Raw genomic sequence first — 21,204 nt, 5'->3', positions numbered from 1 at the left:
GGCGCTATGATTCATTTGAAAGAGCTGAGAACACCCGCACAGAGAACTAAACAACTGTAGCCGAAACTATTTACCACCAAAATCCATTTAATTCTTTTCTTTATCTTTTAACAATGTTTTAATGCGCGCGTGTCCTGACGCGATTCCACGAATACTGTGAAGAAGCGGTGTCCAATAACACGCTGGAAGAAGTTTCCAGCCAAGAATGCGCTGAATGAATGCGGCTGTTCTCATCGTGGGGACGGGCTGACAAATCTACATGGCTGGAACTTTTAATGTCCGAGGAATGAGATTCCCATGATGCTGTGTGAATGTCACAAGTGACAATATTTCTGTAGAAGTCAAAGTTTAAAGAGTTCAAAGTTTAAAGAGTTAAAAACATGTAAAAATCCACTCTGCCACATAATGTTGGCTGGTTCAAACTGTCACAACTTGGAGGGTATAGTTCAGAAAGCTGAGAATTAACTCCAGATTTCAGCCACATCTCATTTAAAAATATAAAATCAGACTGAATATAAATGATAAAAGCATCTAAAATCAAAGTGCTGTTGGAAAGAGCTTTTTTACATTAAAAAGAGTGAATTTAACCGAGAAAATAAAGAAGCTGAAGAACCTTTAATCAGTTCATATCAGTCAGTTATCTCTCCGCTGACTCTCTCATTATCAGACTGATGAACATTAGAGCCAAAATCCTGCAGTAAGCGGAGTAATGTTGGTGAGAACATCAGTATTACTGTATGTGAGGAGTTGTAGTTACTGACCGTGACCACTGGAGGGCAGTGATGATCGTAGTTTCTCTGTTACAGTCCACATGATGACAATGACGGCAGCAAGCAGCAGGGTCGTCACAATGCAACAGCTAAAGTAGTTTATACAAAACATCCATCCATCCATTTTCTATACCGACAGTCCATTAATCGGGTAGCGGGTGGGCTGGAGCCTTTCTCAGCAGTCATCGGGCGAAAGGCGGGGTACACCCTGGACAGGTCGCATCACAGGGCCACATAGAGACAAACGAGACAAACAACCATGCACGCTCACACTCACTCCTACGGACAATTTAGAGTCACCAATTAACTTAAAATGCATGTTTTTGGATGGTGGGAGGAAGCCGGAGTACCCGGAGAGAACCCACGCATACACGGGGAGAAACTCCACACAGAAAGGCCCCAGGCAGGGATCGAACCTGAAACCCTCTTGCTGTGAGGTGACGGTGCTAACCTATATAAAACATTATGTTAGAATAACCAATAAGAATAAATGATGACAGAAAAGCTTAAAATATATATTAAAAATATAGAACTTTATCTACAGAGTGTCCCAATATTTAAAAGTTGTATAAATGTGGCAGTGCAATAAAACTGACATAGTTATTAACAGTGTATTAACAATATAAACAGATGTGGACTGCAGTGGTGAGTTCACCTGTTGCAGAGGTGAGCTGTTGAACAGAGAGATGGTGAATGTTAGGAATGTTTCCCTGAAGCGTTCACTGTAGAAGCAGAACTGAATCAGTCTGTTGGAGAGTGACCTCCGCTGTGTCTGTAGAGTTTCATGGAGAGGATGAGATGGATGTGATCTCCTGTCCCTCACCAACTCAAACATCTCCCAGTTCTGGCCCATGATTTTTCCAGCCTCAGTCCATATTCTGATCAGAGTGGCTGAGTGGAGGTAGGACTGTGGCTCTGTATGCAGCTTTAACATTTGCACACAGAAGGTCCAGTGTTGTATTTTCTCTTGTGGTGCAGTTAACAAACTGATGAAAAGTGGGAAGAGTAGAGTCCAAACTGTCATGGTTGAAATCTCCAGTAATAACTGATGGCCTCCGGGTGTCCAGACTGCAGCTGAGCGATGTTACTGCTCCGTCAGCTGATGGTGGAACATGAACACCAACAAGTACAGCAGAGAAGAACTCTCTCTGCAAACAGGACGGACGCAAACTCCTGCCTAAAGATGTTCCTTAACCTTAACATGCTTGGGATTACACCATCTTTCATTCATGAACACAGCAATCCCTCCACCTTTCCACTCACCGCTCCTCCAAACGTCCCTGTCTTCTTCTTGTTTGGTGAAACAGGGTCTGTGAGGTCCACCTGCAGCCATGTCTTTGGAAAGCGCTCACGGTCCTCCCTCTGAGTCTCTATCAGTGCCCACAACTCGTCCATCTTAACTGACAAAGACCTCACATTTCCCATGATGGCTGAGGGAACTCAGGATTTAAATCTCCTTCAACTTTTGCTCCAGCTCTGCATCCACGGCGTCTGATGCCCTCTGGAATCACCTGAAGACATTTAAAGACAATTAAAAAGACACTAAAGTGCATGAAGAACACCTCGAAGTAACAGAAACTCTGCTGCAACAGGCTGCCAGTCTTAAGGCGCCATCTTCACCATGAAAGAATGGATGATCAGCTGTGTCAGAGGCAGCAGTGAGATCCAACACCATTAAAACTGAAGTTTGCTGTTAATCCCAGTTAGAATAATTCATTGCTTTGAGTTGAGCTCTTTCTGTTCAGTGACTCTAAACCTGATTAGATAGTATATGTTCAGTTCATGGTTTCATGTGGTTATCAACAGTCATTATTACAACTTTAATAACTACACTGAAGTATTTAAGTGTTTAAAAACACATAATTTAATCTGTTCATTGAACTGACATCATGAGGTTCATCTTTTCACCACCAGAGGGAGATAAATCCAGATCAATGAAGAGTCCACTTTGTACATCAGAGCTTCAACAGCCAAACAGTGAAATGGAAACAGTAACAGAGTGTTTGTTTGTTCCCTCTGAGCATCATGAGAAGGGTTAATGTCTTCAGGCGTCAGCATCTGACTTTAACCGAGTCTGACCGGTCCGACGACATATTTTCACGCTGAAGAGATGAAGGTGTGGCTGTCTGAAAGATCTCATAGTTGGATAAACAACATTTAGACTTTACAAAATCATCCTGTAACTTCAGTTATTCTGTAACTTTCCTCTATTTCTGGTTAAATTAAACTAGCTGCTGAATTCCAGCTCAAACTAACCTAAAAGGCAGATTAGCTGAAAGCTCTCAGCATTACATCATTGCCTTGTGCACACATCTGGTGCATCTGTAGCAGCACTAAAACTACAGAGCTGCTGCACAGAACAGATCCCAGTTTAAAGCCTGGTTTTAATGTTTCTGATGGCGATTCTGGAGAATCTCAGAGAACATTCAGAGAGAACGGCTGAATAAATGTTTTCAGATCAGAGTTTGTTGTTAAGGAACTTGGAGGCGTGTTTTAACATGAACTCCACTGGTCAGACAGCTTCTATCTGTCCCGCCTCCATCACAGGTGGACTCTGCTCTGACTGGTTCCAGGAAGCAGCTCACCTGTGTCTCAGTCTGTCGAGTGGAGAGTCTTCTTCTTCTGCAGCTCTGAACAATCTGTGAGTTTCCTGTTTGTTTCTGCTCTGTAATGTTGGAGAACATGTTCGCTTCTTATTTCAGAACAAACTTTGATCAGTTTGTGTTTGAAGACAAATCTACACGATGATCAGATTATTAATTAACTGGATTCAATCAAAATGATGATCAGCTGAAGTTTCTGTTTGTTTTCTTCACAAATAAACTGCTTCATGTTTTTATTTTAATTAAGTTAAATATATTTATCACATTCATGACCAGAAAAACAGCCGTAAAATCTCAAACACCCCTGAGGTGGATCCATTAGACCATTTTCTAAAAGGTTTGGTGATTATTATCTTAAAGGAATGTAGAGATGATGATGAAATATAGACAGTATAGTAATATATAGAATATAGTCACACATAAGCAGTGCAGAAGGTGCAAGGATGCAGTAAAGTGACGGTACGATGGTAGAAGTTAAAGTGACGGTGCAGAATTCAGCAGGGTCACAGCCTCAGGAAAGAAGCTCTTCCTTAGAATCCTTCATCATGAGGTGTGCTGGGCTGTAGCTCCATGCCTCCATCTAGTGGACAGGTAGTGGAATTACAGCAGCTGATGGCAGCTTCCTCTGCCTCAACACTCCTGTCTGACTGCATTCAGCTGACACTGAAACAGAGAATCAGAGCCAATCAGTGGAGGAGCAGCTGATCTGTGTACAGCACAGATGATGGAAAAGAGGATTTGAGTTGATGTGCAGATGAATGATCTGTGTTTCCTCTGCAGATGAAGGTAGAAAGTGTGTGTGAGTTGATGGGAATTCAGCAGCATGGATCCATCTGACAGAAAGTAAGTCTTCAGTGTTCAAACCAAGCTGACTAACAGTTAAGATGATGAATAGTTCTCAGATAAAATATTTGATATCTGCTTAATTTATTAATATTCATCATGTCCAGCTGTACATAACATGTAATGTAAACATGGTGCATAAAATCTGTAATATAGATTAAAATAAAATTAAAACAAAGTGTTTTCAGTTTTCAGATTTTATTTAATCTCAATTAAATATCTTAAAATTGTCATATTTTTACTTTTTAATCCAGAATTTTACTGACCATGTAAATTTAAACCAAACGTTTATTTTTATTACAATCAAGGTTAAAATCAGATCGGATTAGTCCGTTGAATCGGAGACGCACACTTCAACATGAAACTGAACCTGAATCCAGCTGTGTGTCCATGAAGAGCGACAGGTCAACAGGTCGTGTTATTGACTTTAAATCAGACCAACGTTCACAGTCTCTGAGGTGAGCTGAGTGTAAATGGTGTAACACTGTAAAATGTCAGTCTGAACAGTTCTTATTCCAACTTGTGTTTAATGTGAGCTCTTATTCACATCATTTCATGTTCACATGTGAAACTGTCAGAGTGGAAAGAATAGAAGTGCAGGAGATTGTTCAGAGGAAGAGGAATGAAAGCCGACTGTAGTAAGAACGAATACATGTGAGTAAATGAGAGGGAGGCAGGTAGAACAGTCAGGCTACAGGGAGCAGTGATCACAAAGGTGCAGGAGTTCAGGTACGTGGGAGCAACTGTCCAAGGAAGTGTGGAAAAGAGGTGAAGAAGAGAGTACAGGCAGGATGGATAAAAGAGTCAGGAGTGATGTGTGACAAAAGGGTCGCAGCAAAAGTGAATCAAGTTATTATAATAATATATCTGAAAAAACACAAGACAAGACAAAAGAGCAACATGAAACTAGAAAATTTCTGAAGAAATTTTGATGGGTGCCCAACTGCTGCCCGTCTTCTGCCACAGACACAGAGAGACTGAGATAGCTGCTAGTTGCCAGATACTTCAAATCCAGTCTTAAATATGAGATTGTGGCTTGTTCTGGTGAAATGTGCCTGATTTCGACACATAAGGCCCAGTTGATCTGTTCAGAATAATGGAAAACATATGAGTCAGCGACTGGCATGAACCTATTATCACAATCAGGTGCTTATTATCTAATCATTATCCCTGATTATCTAATCAGGGGCTGGCATGAACCTGTTAATCTGTTCTAAATAATGGAAACATATGAGTTAGTGCGCGCTATCGCGCACATTTGTGTCGTCAGGGGCTGCCATGAAGCTGTTATCACAACTGATGTGTTGAGAGTAATGGAAACATATGAGTTAGTGCGCGCTATCGCGCACATTTGTGTCGTCAGGGGCTGCCATGAAGCTGTTATCACAACTGATGTGTTGAGAGTAATGGAAACATATGAGTTAGTGCGCATTTGTCTCGTCAGCAGCTGGCATGAACCTGTTAATCTGTTCAGATTAATGGAAATTTATGAGTTAGTGCGCGCTATCGCGCACATTTGTCTCGTCAGCAGCTGCCATGAACCTGTTAATCTGTTCAGATTAATGGAAATTTATGAGTTAGTCCGCGCTATCGCGCGCATTTGTCTCGTCAGGACCTGGCATGAACCTGTTAATCTGTTCTGAATAATGGAAACATATGAGTTAGTGCGCGCTATCGCGCGCATTTGTCTCATCAGGAGCTGGCATGAACCTGTTAATCTGTTCTGAATAATGGAAATTTATGAGTTAGTGCGCGCTATCGTGCGCATTTGTCTCGTCAGTGGCTGGCATGAACCTGTTAATCTGTTCTGAATAATGGAAATTTATGAGTGAGTGCGCGCTATCGCGCGCATTTGTCTCATGAGCAGCTGGCATGAAGCTGTTTAACCATGTTGGCTGCCCTGCTGATGCCCTGCTGATGCCCTGCTGCTGCCCTCCTGCCCTGCTCTGCTCTGCTCCTGCCCTAATGCTGCCCTAATGCTACCCTCCTGCTGCCCTCCTGCTACCCTAACGCTGCCCTCCTGCCCTGCTCCTGCCCTAATACTGCCCTAATGCTGCCCTAATGCTGCCCTCCTCCTGCCCTCCTGCTTCCCTAATGCTGCCCTCCTGCCTTGCTCCTGCCCTAATGCTGCCCTAATGCTGCCCTCCTGCCCTAATGCTGCCCAAATGCTGCCCTGCTCCTGCCCTAATGCTGCCCTCCTGCTGCCCTAATGCTGCCGTAATGCTGCCCTCCTGCCCTGCCCTAATGCTGCCCTCCTGCTGCCCTAATGCTGCCCTAATGCTGCCCTCCTCCTGCCCTCCTGCTGCCCTAATGCTGCCCTCCTGCCTGGCTCCTGCCCTCCTGCTGCCCTCCTCCTGCCCTCCTGCTGCCCTAATGCTGCCCTCCTGCCTTGCTCCTGCCCTCCTGCTGCCCTCCTCCTGCCCTAATGCTGCCCTAATGCTGCCCTCCTCCTGCCCTGCTCCAGCCCTAATGCTGCCCTCCTGCTGCCCTAATGCTGCCCTCCTCCTGCCCTCCTGCTCCTGCCCTCCTGCCCTGCTCCAGCCCTAATGCTGCCCTCCTGCTGCCCTAATGCTGCCCTCCTGCTCCTGCCCTCCTGCTGCTATGTTTACTCTGCCCTCATCAGCCATCTTGGCTCTGCCCTCATCAGCTGTGATAGAACAGGGCAGCCATCTTGGGTATGGTCAGCATTAGTTGCTATGGGCAACAGCTGTGCCTGCCAACTGCCAACTGCCAAATCTGCACCTCACTTTGTCCCCTTAAAATCATGGGGTTTTCATATTGAGGCAGAAATCTGGAACAAAACGCTCGCTGTTCGAAAAGTAGAAGTCGTATCCGAATAATTCTTTCACCGTGAGCGCCAGAAAGGACGGGGGAAGCCAGCGGTGTCATTTTTATTCTTCTACCCCCCGTGGCTCCTTTATTATGGCAGTTTTAAAATTATTTTTCCGACTGATTTCAGGGCTCGCCCGTTTTATAATGGGATGGAATGTTCCCTCTCTTCGCTCAGAGGGGATTTGTGAGAAATCTGTGAGGCCCAGCTCAATGACAGTCACATTGGGTGAAAGACAACTAAAATACCTACGTTTTGATGTATAATTTATCCAGATCAGGCAGATATTTTGGACGTGAGAGGAATTTGTTCGAGAAATTGTTTTTTAAAGATTTTTAGAGTGACAGTTACAGTGTAACTGACATGACACGACCTCCTCTGGACACCTAAAACGTAAACTGCCGTTGTGTCAAAGCCGTATAAGCTATTAACAAGCCCTTTACCACAGTTAAAGCTGAGTCTTTCCTGTCACACGCAAACTTTGAATGATGTGTGTGTGACCTTGAAAGGCTGAGTTCAGAGGCCTCCAAGGGGAGGCAGTTTCGAGCCCCAAACTGCCTCGTTAAGGCCTTCTCCATTCATTTTCCCATTGACAATTTGCCCGCTTTTTCCCATTTATCCGCTATTCCGCTCGAGTAATGAGAGAGAAAAATACAAGCACACCTCTCCCGATCGGCGCGCACTTAGCCATGTGTTTTTTATTTTAGTCGGACCTTCGCTGTGGAACGAGTAGCGCGCCGAAAAACGTGACGGAAGCGGGAGAATAATAAGTATGAGCAATAGTAATATGTGTGCCCTGCCTTTGGCATTGGGCACCCATAATAAAATCACATATTTGGAAGATGATCTAAAAAAAGAGTAAAATATTCAGTATGGGCTATATTATAAAAGAAAATAAGGGAATAAACTGAACATATTTCACACCATTTGGTCCTAATAATGCACAGATTGCACATTTTGTACAGCACAGAGAGAAATAGTTGGTTGTTGAGGATCCTGATGGGCTGAAAGATCTGCGGCAGCGTTCACTGCTGCACTTTGGAAGCAGCAGTCTGTTGCTGACAGAGCTGACCTGCATCAGTGGTGGTGGTCCGGTCCAGTTCATCGTTGAGGTGAACACCAGGAACCTGCAGTCCTCCCCAGTGTCAGTGTATATTCTCCAGGTTTTATCAGTCAGTGCCAGGTCCTTGTATGCAGGTTGTTTCTGCTCACCTGTGTAATTCCTTCCTCTGTATTTTTCTTGTGATCAGCCGCTTCGTCCCTCTTTGGTTCTCTTTTAGTTTATTTGCAGTTTTTAGCTCCTGCCTTGGCAGCACTTTAAATTGAGTTGTTTCAGTCAACCTTTTTGCCAGCCCTCGCCTCCTTCCTGGTAACTTTTAGGTCCTCAACCTCCCGCTCCACCACCACTTCTGACAATAACCAGTTTTCAGATGAATTATTTCAGACTTGGATCAGTTCTTGATGTCTCTGATGAGATTAATCAGCTGCATCATGTGTGTAAAGTGATGTTTACTTTAGTCTTTCTGCTCTTTATTAAAACAAAGTTAAGTTTTCAGTTGATTTATTTAAAACTTAATTTTATTGATATATCAGTGATTGATCTGAGTAATCTGGTGCATTAAGTCAGTAATGTTAACTTTTTTTTAATTTATTAAAATTTTATCTCACAGCTTAATATCTTAAAACCAAAACTGTCACATTTTTACTTTTTAATCCAAACTGAATTTTACTGAACATGTCAATTTAAATTAAACAAGTGTTTTTTTTCCTATCAGAAGCTTTCAGAGACCTGAACCTGAACCTGAACCCAGCTGTGTGTCCATGAAGAGCGACAGGTCAACAGGTCGTGTTATTGACTTTAAATCAGACCAACGTTCACAGTCTCTGAGGTGAGCTGAGTGTAAATGGTGTAACACTGTAAAATGTACCAGAGTCAGTCTGAACAGTTCTTATTCCAACTTGTGTTTAATGTGAGCTCTTATTCACATCATTTCATGTTCACATGTGAAACTGTCAGAGTGGAAAGTATGGATGTTAAAACAGGTCTCTTTCAGTGAGTAAAATATTAATAATGATATTTATTATATAGGAGCTGTTTCTAAAATAAATGTTCTGAACAATGTCAGCTGCTTTACAAACAGTCTAACATGAACAAAGTCACATGGATCAATAATAACTTTGATGGTAAATGTCCCTCAATGCTCACATTGGCGATGACAGTGAGACCTGGACGGGTGTGATTGGGAGGAACGGCCCCCCCGATCTGAATCAGAGTGGTGTTATGTTGTTGGACTTCTGTGCCAGTCATGGACTGTCCATAACGAACACCATGTTCAGGCATTAGGGTGTCCATATGTGCACTTGGCACCAGGACACCCTTGGCCGCAGTTTGATGATCGACTTTGTGGTTGTATCGTCGGACTTGCGGCCGTATGTCCTGGACACTCAGGTGAAGAGAGGGGCGGAGCTGTCAACTGATCACCACCTGGTGGTGAATTGGCTCCGCTGGTGGGGGAGGATGCCGATCAGACCTGGAAGGCCCAAACGTATTGTGAGGAACTGCTGGGAACGTTTGTCAGAATCCCCCGTCAAGAGGAGCTTTAACTCTCTTAATACTGTGTATGGTGGGGACGGAGCTTTGCTGACCTCAACTAGGGAAGTTGTGAGTCGGTGGGGGGAGGACCTCCTCAATTCTACCGACACACGCTCGGAGGAGGCAGAGTCGGAGAGCTCGGACACGGACCCTCCCATTTCTGGGGTTCGGCGGGCCCCAGGGGTGGATGAGGTCCGTCCTGAGTTTCTCAGGGCTCTGGATGTTGCAGGACTGTCTTGGCTGACACGCCTCTGCAGCATCGCGTGGACATTGGGGACAGTGCCTCTGGACTGGCAGATCGGGTGGTGGTCCCCCTCTTTAAAAAGGGGGGCCGGAGTGTGTGTTCCTACTACAGGGGTATCACACTCCTCAGCCTCCCTGGTAAGGTCTATTCGGGGGTACTGGAGAGGAGGATCCGTCGGATAGTCGAATCTCGGATTCAGGAGATGCAGTGTGGTTTTCATCCTGGCCGTGGAACAGTGGACCAGCTCTATACCCTCGGCAGGATCCTGGAGGGTGCATGGGAGTTCGATGTGTTTGGGGGACTTGGAGAAAGCGTTCGACCGTGTCCCTCGGGAAGTTCTGTGGGGGGGGCGTCGGGAATATGGAGTGACCCCTTGATAGGGTCCGTTCTGTTTCTGTATGACCGGTGTCAAAGTTTGGTCCGCATTGCCAGCAGTAAGTCGGATACGTTTCCGGTGAAGGTTGGACTCCGCCAGGGCTGCCCTTTGTCGCCGTTTCTGTTCCTAACTTTTATGGACAGAATTTCTAGGCGCAGCCAGGGCGTTGAGGGTGTCTGATTTGGCGACCTCAGAATCGGGTCTCTGCTTTTTGCGGATGATGCGGTTCTGTTAGCGTCATCGGGCTATGACCTTCAGCTCTCACTGGAGCGGTTTGCAGCCGAGTGTGAAGAGGCTGGGGTGAGATTCAGCACCTCCAAGTCCGAGACTATGGTTCTCAGCCGGAAAAGGGTGGAATGCTCTCTCCAGGTCGGGAATGAGATCCTTCCCCAAGTGGAGGAGTTCAAGTATCTCGGGGTCTCATTCACAGTGAGGGACGAATGGAACGTGAGATTGACGGGCGGATCGGTGCGGCGTCTGCAGTGTTGCGGGCTCTGCACCGACCCGTCGTTGTGAAGAAGGAGCTGAGCCAGAAGGCGAAGCTCTCTATTTACTGGTCAATCTACGTTCCCATCCTCACCTATGGTCACGAGTTGTGGGTAGTGACCGAAAGAACAAGATCGTGAATACAAGCAGCCGAAATGGGTTTACTCTGCAGGGTGTCTGGGCTCTCCCTTAGAGATAGTCATCCGGGAGGGGCTCGGAGTAGAACCGCTGCTCCTCCGCATTGAGAGGAGTCAGATGAGGTGGCATCTGGTTAGGATGCCCCCTGGACGCCTCCCTGGTGAGGTGTTCCGGGCACGTCCCACTGGGAGGAGACACCGGGGAAGACCCAGGACACATTGGAGAGACTATGTCTCTCGGCTGGCCTGGGAACGCCTCGGGGGCCCCCCGGAAGAGTTGGAGGAAGTGGCCGGGGACAGGGACGTCTGGGTTTCTCTGCTAAAGCTGCTGCCCCCGCGACCTGACCCCCGGATAAGCAGTAGATGATGGATGGATGGATGGTAAAATGTCTGAACAGAGGTTTTCACAAAGAAGAAAGTTTGAAACCCAAAAACATGACAATAATAATACCAATAAACTCCTGAGCCCATGTGGCTGTATTGATCATGGTGGCCTGACAGTTTCTCATGCAGTGCTGCCTGAGGGCTCTGAGCTCATCCAACAGTGGTTTCTGTCCTTGGCCTTTCCACACTGAGATTTCTCCAGACTCCCTGAATCTGTTCACAATATCCTGCTCTGTAGATGCTGAAAGACCAAAGTTCTTTACAATCTGACTCTGAGAAATATTTCCTGAACTTATTGATGATTCTCTGATGGAGTTTGGCACAAAGTGGTGAGCCACGACCCATCCTTGTTGGAGAGACTGAACCTTTGGTGGAAGCTGCTTTTATACCCAATCCTGACACCCTCACCTGTCAGCAGGTAACCTGCTGGTTGGAGAAGCTTCCAGAACGCTGTTACTGTAGATTCTATAAACTTTCTGTCTTTCTTTGACTCTAGAACAACTTTTACTGAGTGATGCTGCATCAGATTCTACATTTGCTTCTGTTTTCTAAATACAAAGAAGTTGGTCAGTGAAGACTCTGAAAATCATTTCTTTGGACTTGTTTCTGTTCAATAAATCTGGAAACCAATGAACTGATTCCAGATTGAAGCTCTTGTTGTATTTCAGAAACTGCAGATACAATCCAACCAACACATCAGCTCGACTCCTCACAAACACACAAATCTTCTGTCTGTTCACACAGTTCTGTGTCCCTTCCTCCTCAAACTGCTTCATCTGACATCAGCTTCCTCCCACTGTTAGAGACACACTGAGCTCTTATCTTCTGGAACACAGATGCTGCTGATGTGCTGCTTCAGAGTTAATCAGCTGCTTTATGGCTGCATTCACTGTTCACATCCACACATCCCTTCATGGACCTTTACCTTGTGTCTCTGTGTGGACAGACACAATGTGAGCTCATTCTTCATCATTCCTCCACAGAGTGGATCAGCAGAGCTCAGAGGTTCCCAGTGGTCAGTCTGCCCAGCAGCATCAGACACAGCTGGACTCCATATTTATGGTCTGTACATGTACAACAACTACTTTTCCATCTATTGTGTTCACAGTCATCTCCAGGCTGCACTTTGTAGACCAGCGGATTGTCAGTGTGTCCAACATGGATCTGATGTTTGGCTCCATGATTTCAGTCTGATTGGCTCATTCATATAGTATTCTGTTCCAGCTGCTGGAGGACAACATGCTCACTTTTGTGAAGGAGGAGCTGAAGAAGATCCAGAAGGTTCTGGGTCCAGATTACCCAGAATGCTTAGAGAGTCAGAGGGAGGGTGAGGATGAAGAGCAGAGGAGGAGCAGAGAGGCATTAGTGAAGATCACAGTTCACTTCCTGAGGAGAATGAAGCAGGAGGAGCTGGCTGAGCGTCTGCAGAGCAGTAAGAGGATTTCTCTAAAGATTTAACCTGCTGGATAAATGACACATTTACTGATGTCTCAGCTCACAGAACAACACATGTTCAAATACTCATTCTTTACAGAGTGGAAATGTTTGTTTACTGATGTTATTTCTTGTCTTCATTCAGAACTTCTTGCTGCAGTTTGTGTACGTAAAGTTAAATCTGCTCTGAAGAAGAAGTTCCAGTGTGTGTTTGAGGGGATTCCTAAAGCAGGAAACCCAACCCTTCTGAATCAGATCTACACAGAGCTCTACATCACAGAGGGAGGGACTGGAGAGGTCAATGATGAACATGAGGTCAGACAGATTGAAGAAGCATCCAGGAAAGCAGACAGAGCAGAAACATCCATCAGACAAGAAGACATCTTTAAACTCCCACCTGGAAGAGATGAACCAATCAGAGCAGTGATGACAAAGGGAGTGGCTGGCATTGGGAAAACAGTCTTAACACAGAAGTTCACTCTGGACTGGGCTGAAGGCAAAGCCAACCAGGACATCCAGCTCATGTTTCCATTCACTTTCAGAGAGCTGAATGTGCTGAAAGAGAAAAAGTTCAGCTTGGTGGAACTTGTTCATCACTTCTTTACTGAAACCAAAGAAGCAGGAATCTGCAGCTTTGAACAGTTCCAGGTTGTGTTCATCTTTGACGGTCTGGATGAGTGTCGACTTCCTCTGGACTTCCACAGCAAGGAGCCCCTGACTGATACTACAGAGTCCACCTCAGTGGATGTGCTGCTGACAAACCTCATCAGGGGGAACCTGCTTCCCTCTGCTCGCCTCTGGATAACCACACGGCCTGCAGCAGCCAATCAGATCCCTCCTGGCTGTGTTGGCATGGTGACAGAGGTCAGGGGGTTCACTGACCCACAGAAGGAGGAGTACTTCAGGAAGAGATTCAGAGATGAGGAGCAGGCCAGCAGCATCATCTCCCACATCCAGACATCACGAAGCCTCCACATCATGTGCCACATCCCAGTCTTCTGCTGGATCACTGCTACAGTTCTGGAGGATGTGTTGGAAACCAGAGAGGGAGGAGAGCTGCCCAAGACCCTGACTGAGATGTACATCCACTTCCTGGTGGTTCAGGCCAAAGTGAAGAAGGTCAAGTATGATGGAGGAGCTGAGACAGATCCACACTGGAGTCCAGAGAGCAGGAAGGTGATTGAGTCTCTGGGAAAACTGGCTTTTGAGCAGCTGCAGAAAGGAAACCTGATCTTCTATGAATCAGACCTGACAGAGTGTGGCATCGATATCTCAGCAGCTTCAGTGTACTCAGGAGTGTTCACACAGATCTTTAAAGAGGAGAGACGGCTGTACCAGGAGAAGGTGTTCTGCTTCGTTCATCTGAGTGTTCAGGAGTTTCTGGCTGCTCTTCATGTCCATCTGACCTTCATCAAGTCTGGAGTCAACCTGATGGAAGAACAACAAACAACCTCTGTGTGGTTAAAAATATTTAACAAACCTAATCTAAAATATCTCCATCAGAGTTCTGTGGACAAGGCCTTACAGAGTCCAAATGGACACCTGGACCTGTTCCTCCGCTTCCTCCTGGGTCTTTCCCTGCAGACCAATCAGAGGCTCCTACGAGGCCTGCTGACACAGACAAGAAGTAGCTCACAGACCAATCAGGAAACAGTTTATTACATCAAGGAGAAGATCAGTGAGAATCTCTCTGTAGAGAGAAGCATCAATCTGTTCCACTGTCTGAATGAACTGAATGATCGTTCTCTGGTGGAGGAGATCCAACAGGCCCTGAGTTCAGGACGTCTCTCCACAGATAAACTGTCTCCTGCTCAGTGGTCAGCTCTGGTCTTCATCTTACTGTCATCAGGAAAACATCTGGATGTGTTTGACCTGAAGAAATACTCTGCTTCAGAGGAGGCTCTTCTGAGGCTGCTGCCAGTGGTCAAAGCCTCCAACAAAGCTGTGTAAGTACAGAGATAAATATGTTTTAAATACGCTGCTTACTTGTTAAAAGGAGAAAAAATAACAGTTATTTCTCATTAACTGAGAATTTTAATTTAAGAATTTAACTTTTAATTATTTTATAATTCATTATTTATTTACTTGCATATTTAGATTTTGAGGAATGTGTATGAATATACTCCTGCAGTTTATCAGAGAGAAAGTCACAGATTTATCTCATTATTCCCTCCCCAGGCTGAATGGCTGTAACCTCTCAGAGAGAAGCTGTGCAGCTCTGTCCTCAGCTCTCAGCTCCCAGTCCTCCAGTCTGACAGAACTGGACCTGAGTAACAACCACCTGCAGGATTCAGGGGTGAAGCAGCTGTCTGTTGGACTGCAGAGTCCAAACTGTAACCTGGAAGCTCTCAGGTCAGGATTAATTCAGCTGTTCAACTGCTGATCATTTTAATTCTGCTTTACAGTCATGGATGAACAGCTGACCTGTTCAGGATGGTGTCTACTGTCGGTGTCTTTTCTCTCATAATCTGCCATTTGTGTTGTTTTCTGCAGCCTGTCGGGCTGTCTGATCACAGAGGAAGGCTGTGCTTCTCTGATCTCAGCTCTGACCTCCAACCCCTCCCATCTGAGAGAGCTGGACCTGAGCTACAACCATCCAGGAGACTCAGGAGTGAAGCAGCTATCAGCTGGACTGGAGGATCCACAGTGGAGGCTGGACACTCTCAGGTATGGAGAGGTCTGCTGCAGCATCACACAATGTTCTTCAGACCGTGCGTACAGATGTTTTCAGTGTAATTTAAGTCTGATCCGAAGTGGAGATGAAACTTCTGAAACATCCCATACTGTCCACGTACTTTCATCACTTATTTCCATAGCTTCAGACACAGTCCACTCCTTTTCCTTTCACCGCCTCATGAGCTGGTTAGAAGTGATGACGAGCAGCGAGGGAGGAGCAAACCTCTGTCAGGAGGAGGAGGAAATGTCTGCCAGCATTAGCCGGTGTCCCCTTAAAACAGCGTGGATCTGTCAGAATGATGGAGGTTTATCAGGTCATTTCTGAGATAAATGGGCCACAAAGAAAACATACATACCAGCAATCATCTGCTGGTTAATGCACAGCCTGTAAGGAAACATGTTCAGCAGATTCAGAGACTTTATTCATCCAGTTAAAGGGATATTTCTGTGTTTTTCAAGTGTGGCTGTGTGAAGGACTCATGAGCAGTCAGCATCTTCCTCAGTGTAGAACAATGTGTGTGGGAGAGCCATGTAATGTCCATGTATGCATGCTGAAAGAGACGGTGCTGCTCTGACCCTCCTCCTCCTTTCAGGGTGGAGCCTGCTGGAGAACGATGGCTGACACCAGGTCTGAGGAAGTGTAAGTGTGTTCTTCATCTGATTCATGACATCCAGCCAACTTCACACTGTCACATCACTCACTGATCAAAATGAACAGATCAATAACTGCAGCTGGATTGTGTTTGTTCTCTCCATCAGATTCCTGTCGACTCACCATCGACACAAACACAGTGAACAGAGGACTGAAACTATCTGACAACAACAGGAAGGTGACATATGTGGAGGAGGATCAGTCATATCCTGATCATCCAGACAGATTTGATGGCTGGTCTCAGCTGCTGTGTAGAAATGTTCTGACTGGTCGCTGTTACTGGGAGGTCGAGTGGAGAGGAGAGGTTGATATAGCAGTGAGTTACAGAGGAATCAGCAGGAGAGGAGACAGAGTCTGTGTGTTTGGATGCAATGATCAGTCCTGGTGTCTGTTCTGCTCTGATCGTTCTGGTTACTCTATCTGGCACAATAACAGAGAAACATCTATCTCCTCCTCCTCCTCCTCCTCCTCCTCCTCTTCCTCCTTCTCTGTCTCTAACAGAGCAGCAGTGTATGTGGACCGTCCTGCTGGCACTCTGTCCTTCTACAGAGTCTCTTCTGACACACTGATCCACCTCCACACCTTCAACACCACATTCACTGAAGAACCTCTGCATCCTGGGTTTACAGTCTGGTTCTGTTCATCTGGTTCCTCAGTTTCTCTGTGTTGAGCATAAATAGTTTCCTCCTGTCAGAGAATCACTGTTGAACAGATAGTTCAGTCTGTACAAACTGTGACATCAGAGAGGAATCACTGAGCTACAATCAACCGAGATGAATTTCCAACCTGCTGACAGATCTTCACTGATTCTGCTGCAATGAGCAGAAGTTTGCTGAGCAGCCAGGGTTCATCCTGATGATGTGCAGTTATACTCTTATTATATCATCACTTCCACATAGCTCTGATGGGGGAATTTATCTGACTTTGATTATCCAATCAGCCCAGAGGTTGAAGTCCTGTTGGTCAGATGGCCCTGCTCTTGGTGAAGGCTTTAATTGGGATTAATTAGTTTCCAATGTTATTGGGCATTTGACCACACTGTGTGATTAAACATCTGAGCATCTGAATGAGGGGAATAGCCTTGGACCCTCCCACAGCTCTATAGTGGCTTTGTAGAACAGCTGCAAGACTCCAAGACTCTGTTGGGTTGTCCTTTGGTGGCAAGGGAGGCCAAAGCTTCCCCAAGAGCCCCCCCGAGCCTCTGCAGCATGGTGAAAGAGCTGTTCCATCTGGTCAATCTGCACCAGCTTCAGTACAGCCATCTCCACACGTGTTTGGACTGCACTGAGCTTTTTCTTGTCAGTGGTGCTAGATTTGAAGTAACTCACCACCTTGATGGCCTGGGTTCAGATTGCCTCCACTTTGGGGCTTATGCTAAATATTTCTTAAACACCAGGTGGAGAACATGAGCAAAAATATAAATGTGTCTAATACCCAGCTGGTTGAGACCTGCAGCAATGCTGTGGCCCCATCTGTGGTCACAGCAGGGACCCCGTCTGTAATGCACCTCTCAGGTGCCTCTAGTTGCATCAGCTGAGTTGCTGCTGTGTGTGACACAGATGACCTTTGAACTCCTTAAAGGACCGTGTTAAGTTCTAATTTCTCCAACAACGAATGGACTGTAACAGCAAAGCACACATTCATATTAATGGATGTCCACATATCTGCAGTGAGGCTAACTGTTAGGGTCTGTTTCTTCCTGGTCTTTTCATAACATACGTCCACCGGGGGCTTCAAGGCTTTTCTACCCCGAAGGGTATAAGAATGATATAAGCGGGGTCAAGGATGCTTAAACCTTCTAAAGCCCCCATCTTCAACCACAGAAAATGGCCGGCCATCCTTCACTATAGTTTCAACACTTACTGTTGAAAGTTACTGTCCTGGTCTGTGAGTTTTTGAGTTTTGGTTTCTTTGACGGATTCTTCATTTGATTCAGTTTTCTGCCTTAGTTCAGCTCCTTTTGTGTCTTTAATATCTTTTCTGCTTTAACTCCTCTCGACTCTGTCTTTGCTGTTAGTGAGTCTCTAAGTTTATTTCTCATGCTGTTTCCTGCCATTGTCCCTAGATGTCCTCAGTTGCCTTCTTTCACCATGTTACCGCCTGCTCCTTGTGATCATTACTCACCTGCATCCACCCATCCAATAATCCCTCCCAGTATATCTGCTCCTGGGTTTTTGTTCTATCCAGGTCCTTGGTTACCCTGCCTTAGCTTGCTGCTGTAGCAGCCTTTGTCATTCAGTCCTGTGTCTGAGCTTCTGCTCTGTTTCCATTCAAATGTAATAAATAAGATGGTTAAAGGCCTTTCTAAACCCTTCCTTTGTTAAATCATGTTGTTGGGGAATGTGCTCGTTTTCATTACTGTGGTGTAACAGGTCACATGACCTGTGGCATTATGGGTCAGATCCAACATGGACGCTGAGGAAGGAAACACGTCTCCAACGTGATCTGATTCTGCACAAGGTCCACAACACTGTAAATGTCCACGATTGTTTTCTGCTGTTACAGTGTTCATGATGTTTCTTTCTTGGACGATTTCACACTAAATTCATTTGATTCATTCTGAGTATATGATGCTGATGTGTTTTTGGGGCTGATACGATGGTGGAAACTAGCATGAGGCTGACAAAGAGATGAAAGATGCATTCATTCAGCCTGAATGTCTTATTTTTGTAGTTTTCACGATTCCCTCTGAAGAGAGAAGAGAGACCAAATAAAGCTTTAATAAAGACACCTGGATGATGTTTCATTGGACCTGTGCGGCTACAGTTACCTTTGATCATGTGTTTAATATGTTGTTACCTGACATCATTGTAAATGAGGGCAAGCCCTCAATGACTTTGTGAACTGCTAATAAATTTACATTATTGGGCGTTTTATGCATTTAATGTCAGTCACACACACACTGAGCTGCTTTGCCTGGCTGCAGGGACTGGTTGCTGACAGCAGGCTGGATGCTGCTTTTGCTCTTTGCTCCATTTCTTCCAACAAAGATGTGGAATACTGACCAGTCTGACCACAGCACACGTTTCCACCGTGTGAAACCAGATGCCTCCGAGCCCAGAGAAGTGGACGAGGTTAACATCAGGCTTCTTTTCTCCACAGTAAAGCTTGTGAATGGAACTCTGTATTGTGGTGCTTGACAAAGGTTTCCACAGTAATCCCTTGTTCATGTGCTTCTATCAGCTGTTGATGAATGACGGTTCTTGATGCAGCGCCGTCTGAGGGGTCAGAGGTCATGGGTGTCCAGCTTAGGCTTGCTCCCTTGTCCTTTACACTGAAACTCCTCCAGATTCCTTGAATGCTTTAATGATATTCTGCTCTGTAGAGAGAGAAATATGCAGATCTCTTCCACTCTTTCTCTGAGGAACATTGTTTTAAACACATTTGTGGACAAACTTGAGCTCCTCTGAACATCTTTGCTTTTCACAGACTCAAATAACAACATTATTTTTTTTATATATACATCTAATTTGACCTCATTGCCAGCATTTCAGCTTCCCCATCTTATTTAGGGTTTTGATGAAATTATCTGGTTCTCGCCAGCTCTTAAAATGAGGTAAATCTACCTCACATCAGCAACACTTTTCATATTCTGTGTCATTATTTATTGAACAAAACAGACAAAATGCAGAAGGAATGTGTGATGTTTTTTCATGTTGGCTTTACTTTCAACCACCTTCCAGAAACACACAACAAAGACTTTCCATAAAACTGTCACAGCTTCAAATGTTAGGAAAATAGGAATTATTTAACTTCACACAGTCTGTATGTCAGACGGTTCACAGTCTGTGTTGTTTCCTGATGAATAAATCCAACATAAAACAGATGCAGTCAGGTCAAACTGTCCATCCCATCACCTCTTGTCCCTTTAGCCCCATTTTGGTCCTAACAAAGTCCTAACAATTCCTAACAAAGTCCTAACAATTCCTAACAAAGTCCTAACACATGAAATCTCGCGTGAGTCTGCGAGATTAAGGCATGAAAGGTGGCAGATCCAAGATCGCTACCGGCAAAATAACTTAGATTCGTCGCCGACTTCGCACTGTAGAAACTTGTTATGTATCAAGACATTAATGGTTTAGATATATTAGTTTGACCATTTTGATTATTTCCCATCTTGCCAGTGAGCGCTGAACAAGTCATCAAATGATGCTTTTATACTATTTGTAGCACAATACCTGCTTCGATTTGTCTGCAGCCAACGGAGGGCGCTATGATTCATTTCAAAGAGCTGAAAACATCCGCACAGAGAACTAAACAACTGTAGCCGAAACTATTCACCACCAAAATCCGTTTCATTCTTTTCTTTATCTTTTAACAATGTTTTAATGCGCGCGTGTCCTGACGCGATTCCACGAATACTGTGAAGAAGCGGTGTCCAATAACACGCTGGAAGAAGTTTCCAGCCAAGAATGCGCTGAATGAATGCGGCTGTTCTCATCGTGGTGACGGGCTGACAAATCTACATTTATAACTTTTAATGTTGGAGGGTTGAGATTCCCATCATGCTGTGTGAATGTCACAAGTTACAATATTTCTGTAGAAGTCACAGAGAGTTAAAAACATGTAAAAATCCACTCTGCCACATAATGTTGGCTGGTTCAAACTGTCACAACTTGGAGGGTATAGTTCAGAAAGCTGAGAATTATCTTCAGATTTCAGCCACATCTCATTTAAAAATATAAAATCAGACTGAATATAAATGATAAAAGCATCTAAAATCAAAGTGCTGTTGGAAAGAGCTTTTTTACATTAAAAAGAGTGAATTTAACCGAGAAAATAAAGAAGCTGAAGAACCTTTAATCAATTCATATCAGTCAGTTATCTCTCTGCTGACTCTCTCATTATCAGACTGATGAAAGAGCCAAAATCCTGCAGTAAGAGGAGTAATGTTGGTGAGAACATCAGTATTACTGTATGTGAGGAGTTGTAGTTACTGACCGTGACCACTGGAGGGCAGTGATGATCGTAGTTTCTCTGTTACAGTCCACATGATGACAATGACGGCAGCAAGCAGCAGGGAGTCACAATGCAACAGTTAAAGTAGTTTATACAAAACATTATGTTAGAATAATAAGCAGATGTGATGAATGCCATGAAGTAGGTTTACAGGGAGAATTCAGAGCCCAGATTTGGGATCAAATGAGAGAAGAAGCTGAAGCATCTTTAGCTTTTA

At 44.9% G+C, this 21,204-nt stretch overlaps 1 protein-coding gene and 1 long non-coding RNA gene across 2 annotated transcripts in view; both read left to right on the top strand.

Moving 5' to 3' along the window:
* Nucleotides 1–4,113: 4,113 nt before the first annotated feature.
* The window catches only part of LOC140280020 (uncharacterized), a 156,806-nt gene continuing 139,715 nt past the window's right edge, over nucleotides 4,114–21,204 (top strand). The window contains exon 1 of the long non-coding RNA XR_011909379.1: nucleotides 4,114–4,166. This is a non-coding gene — a long non-coding RNA (uncharacterized lncRNA). The remainder of the gene's footprint in view (nucleotides 4,167–21,204) is intronic.
* LOC140280255 (NLR family CARD domain-containing protein 3-like) lies at nucleotides 4,197–16,698 on the top strand. Its single transcript, XM_072375556.1, has 11 exons — nucleotides 4,197–4,216; nucleotides 4,597–4,674; nucleotides 8,092–8,190; nucleotides 8,822–8,935; nucleotides 12,250–12,328; nucleotides 12,491–12,698; nucleotides 12,846–14,646; nucleotides 14,879–15,052; nucleotides 15,194–15,367; nucleotides 15,970–16,016; nucleotides 16,136–16,698. Exons 1-11 carry the CDS (start codon nucleotides 4,197–4,199, stop codon nucleotides 16,696–16,698), a joined length of 3,357 nt encoding a protein of 1,118 aa, XP_072231657.1.

This window comes from Leuresthes tenuis, unplaced genomic scaffold (genome assembly GCF_036924035.1).
Source record: "Leuresthes tenuis unplaced genomic scaffold, fLeuTen1.0.hap1 SCAF_21, whole genome shotgun sequence".
Taxonomy (NCBI): Eukaryota; Metazoa; Chordata; class Actinopteri; order Atheriniformes; family Atherinopsidae; genus Leuresthes; species Leuresthes tenuis.
This window is presented reverse-complemented; position numbering and strand designations above follow the sequence as displayed.

Coding starts and splice junctions, on each gene's coding strand:
- LOC140280255 (XM_072375556.1), top strand. CDS start 4,197: ATGGATCCATCTGACAGAAA. Junction 12,699..12,845: donor GGCTGAGCGTCTGCAGAGCA/GTAAGAGGATTT, acceptor GTCTTCATTCAG/AACTTCTTGCTGCAGTTTGT. Junction 14,647..14,878: donor AAAGCCTCCAACAAAGCTGT/GTAAGTACAGAG, acceptor TTCCCTCCCCAG/GCTGAATGGCTGTAACCTCT.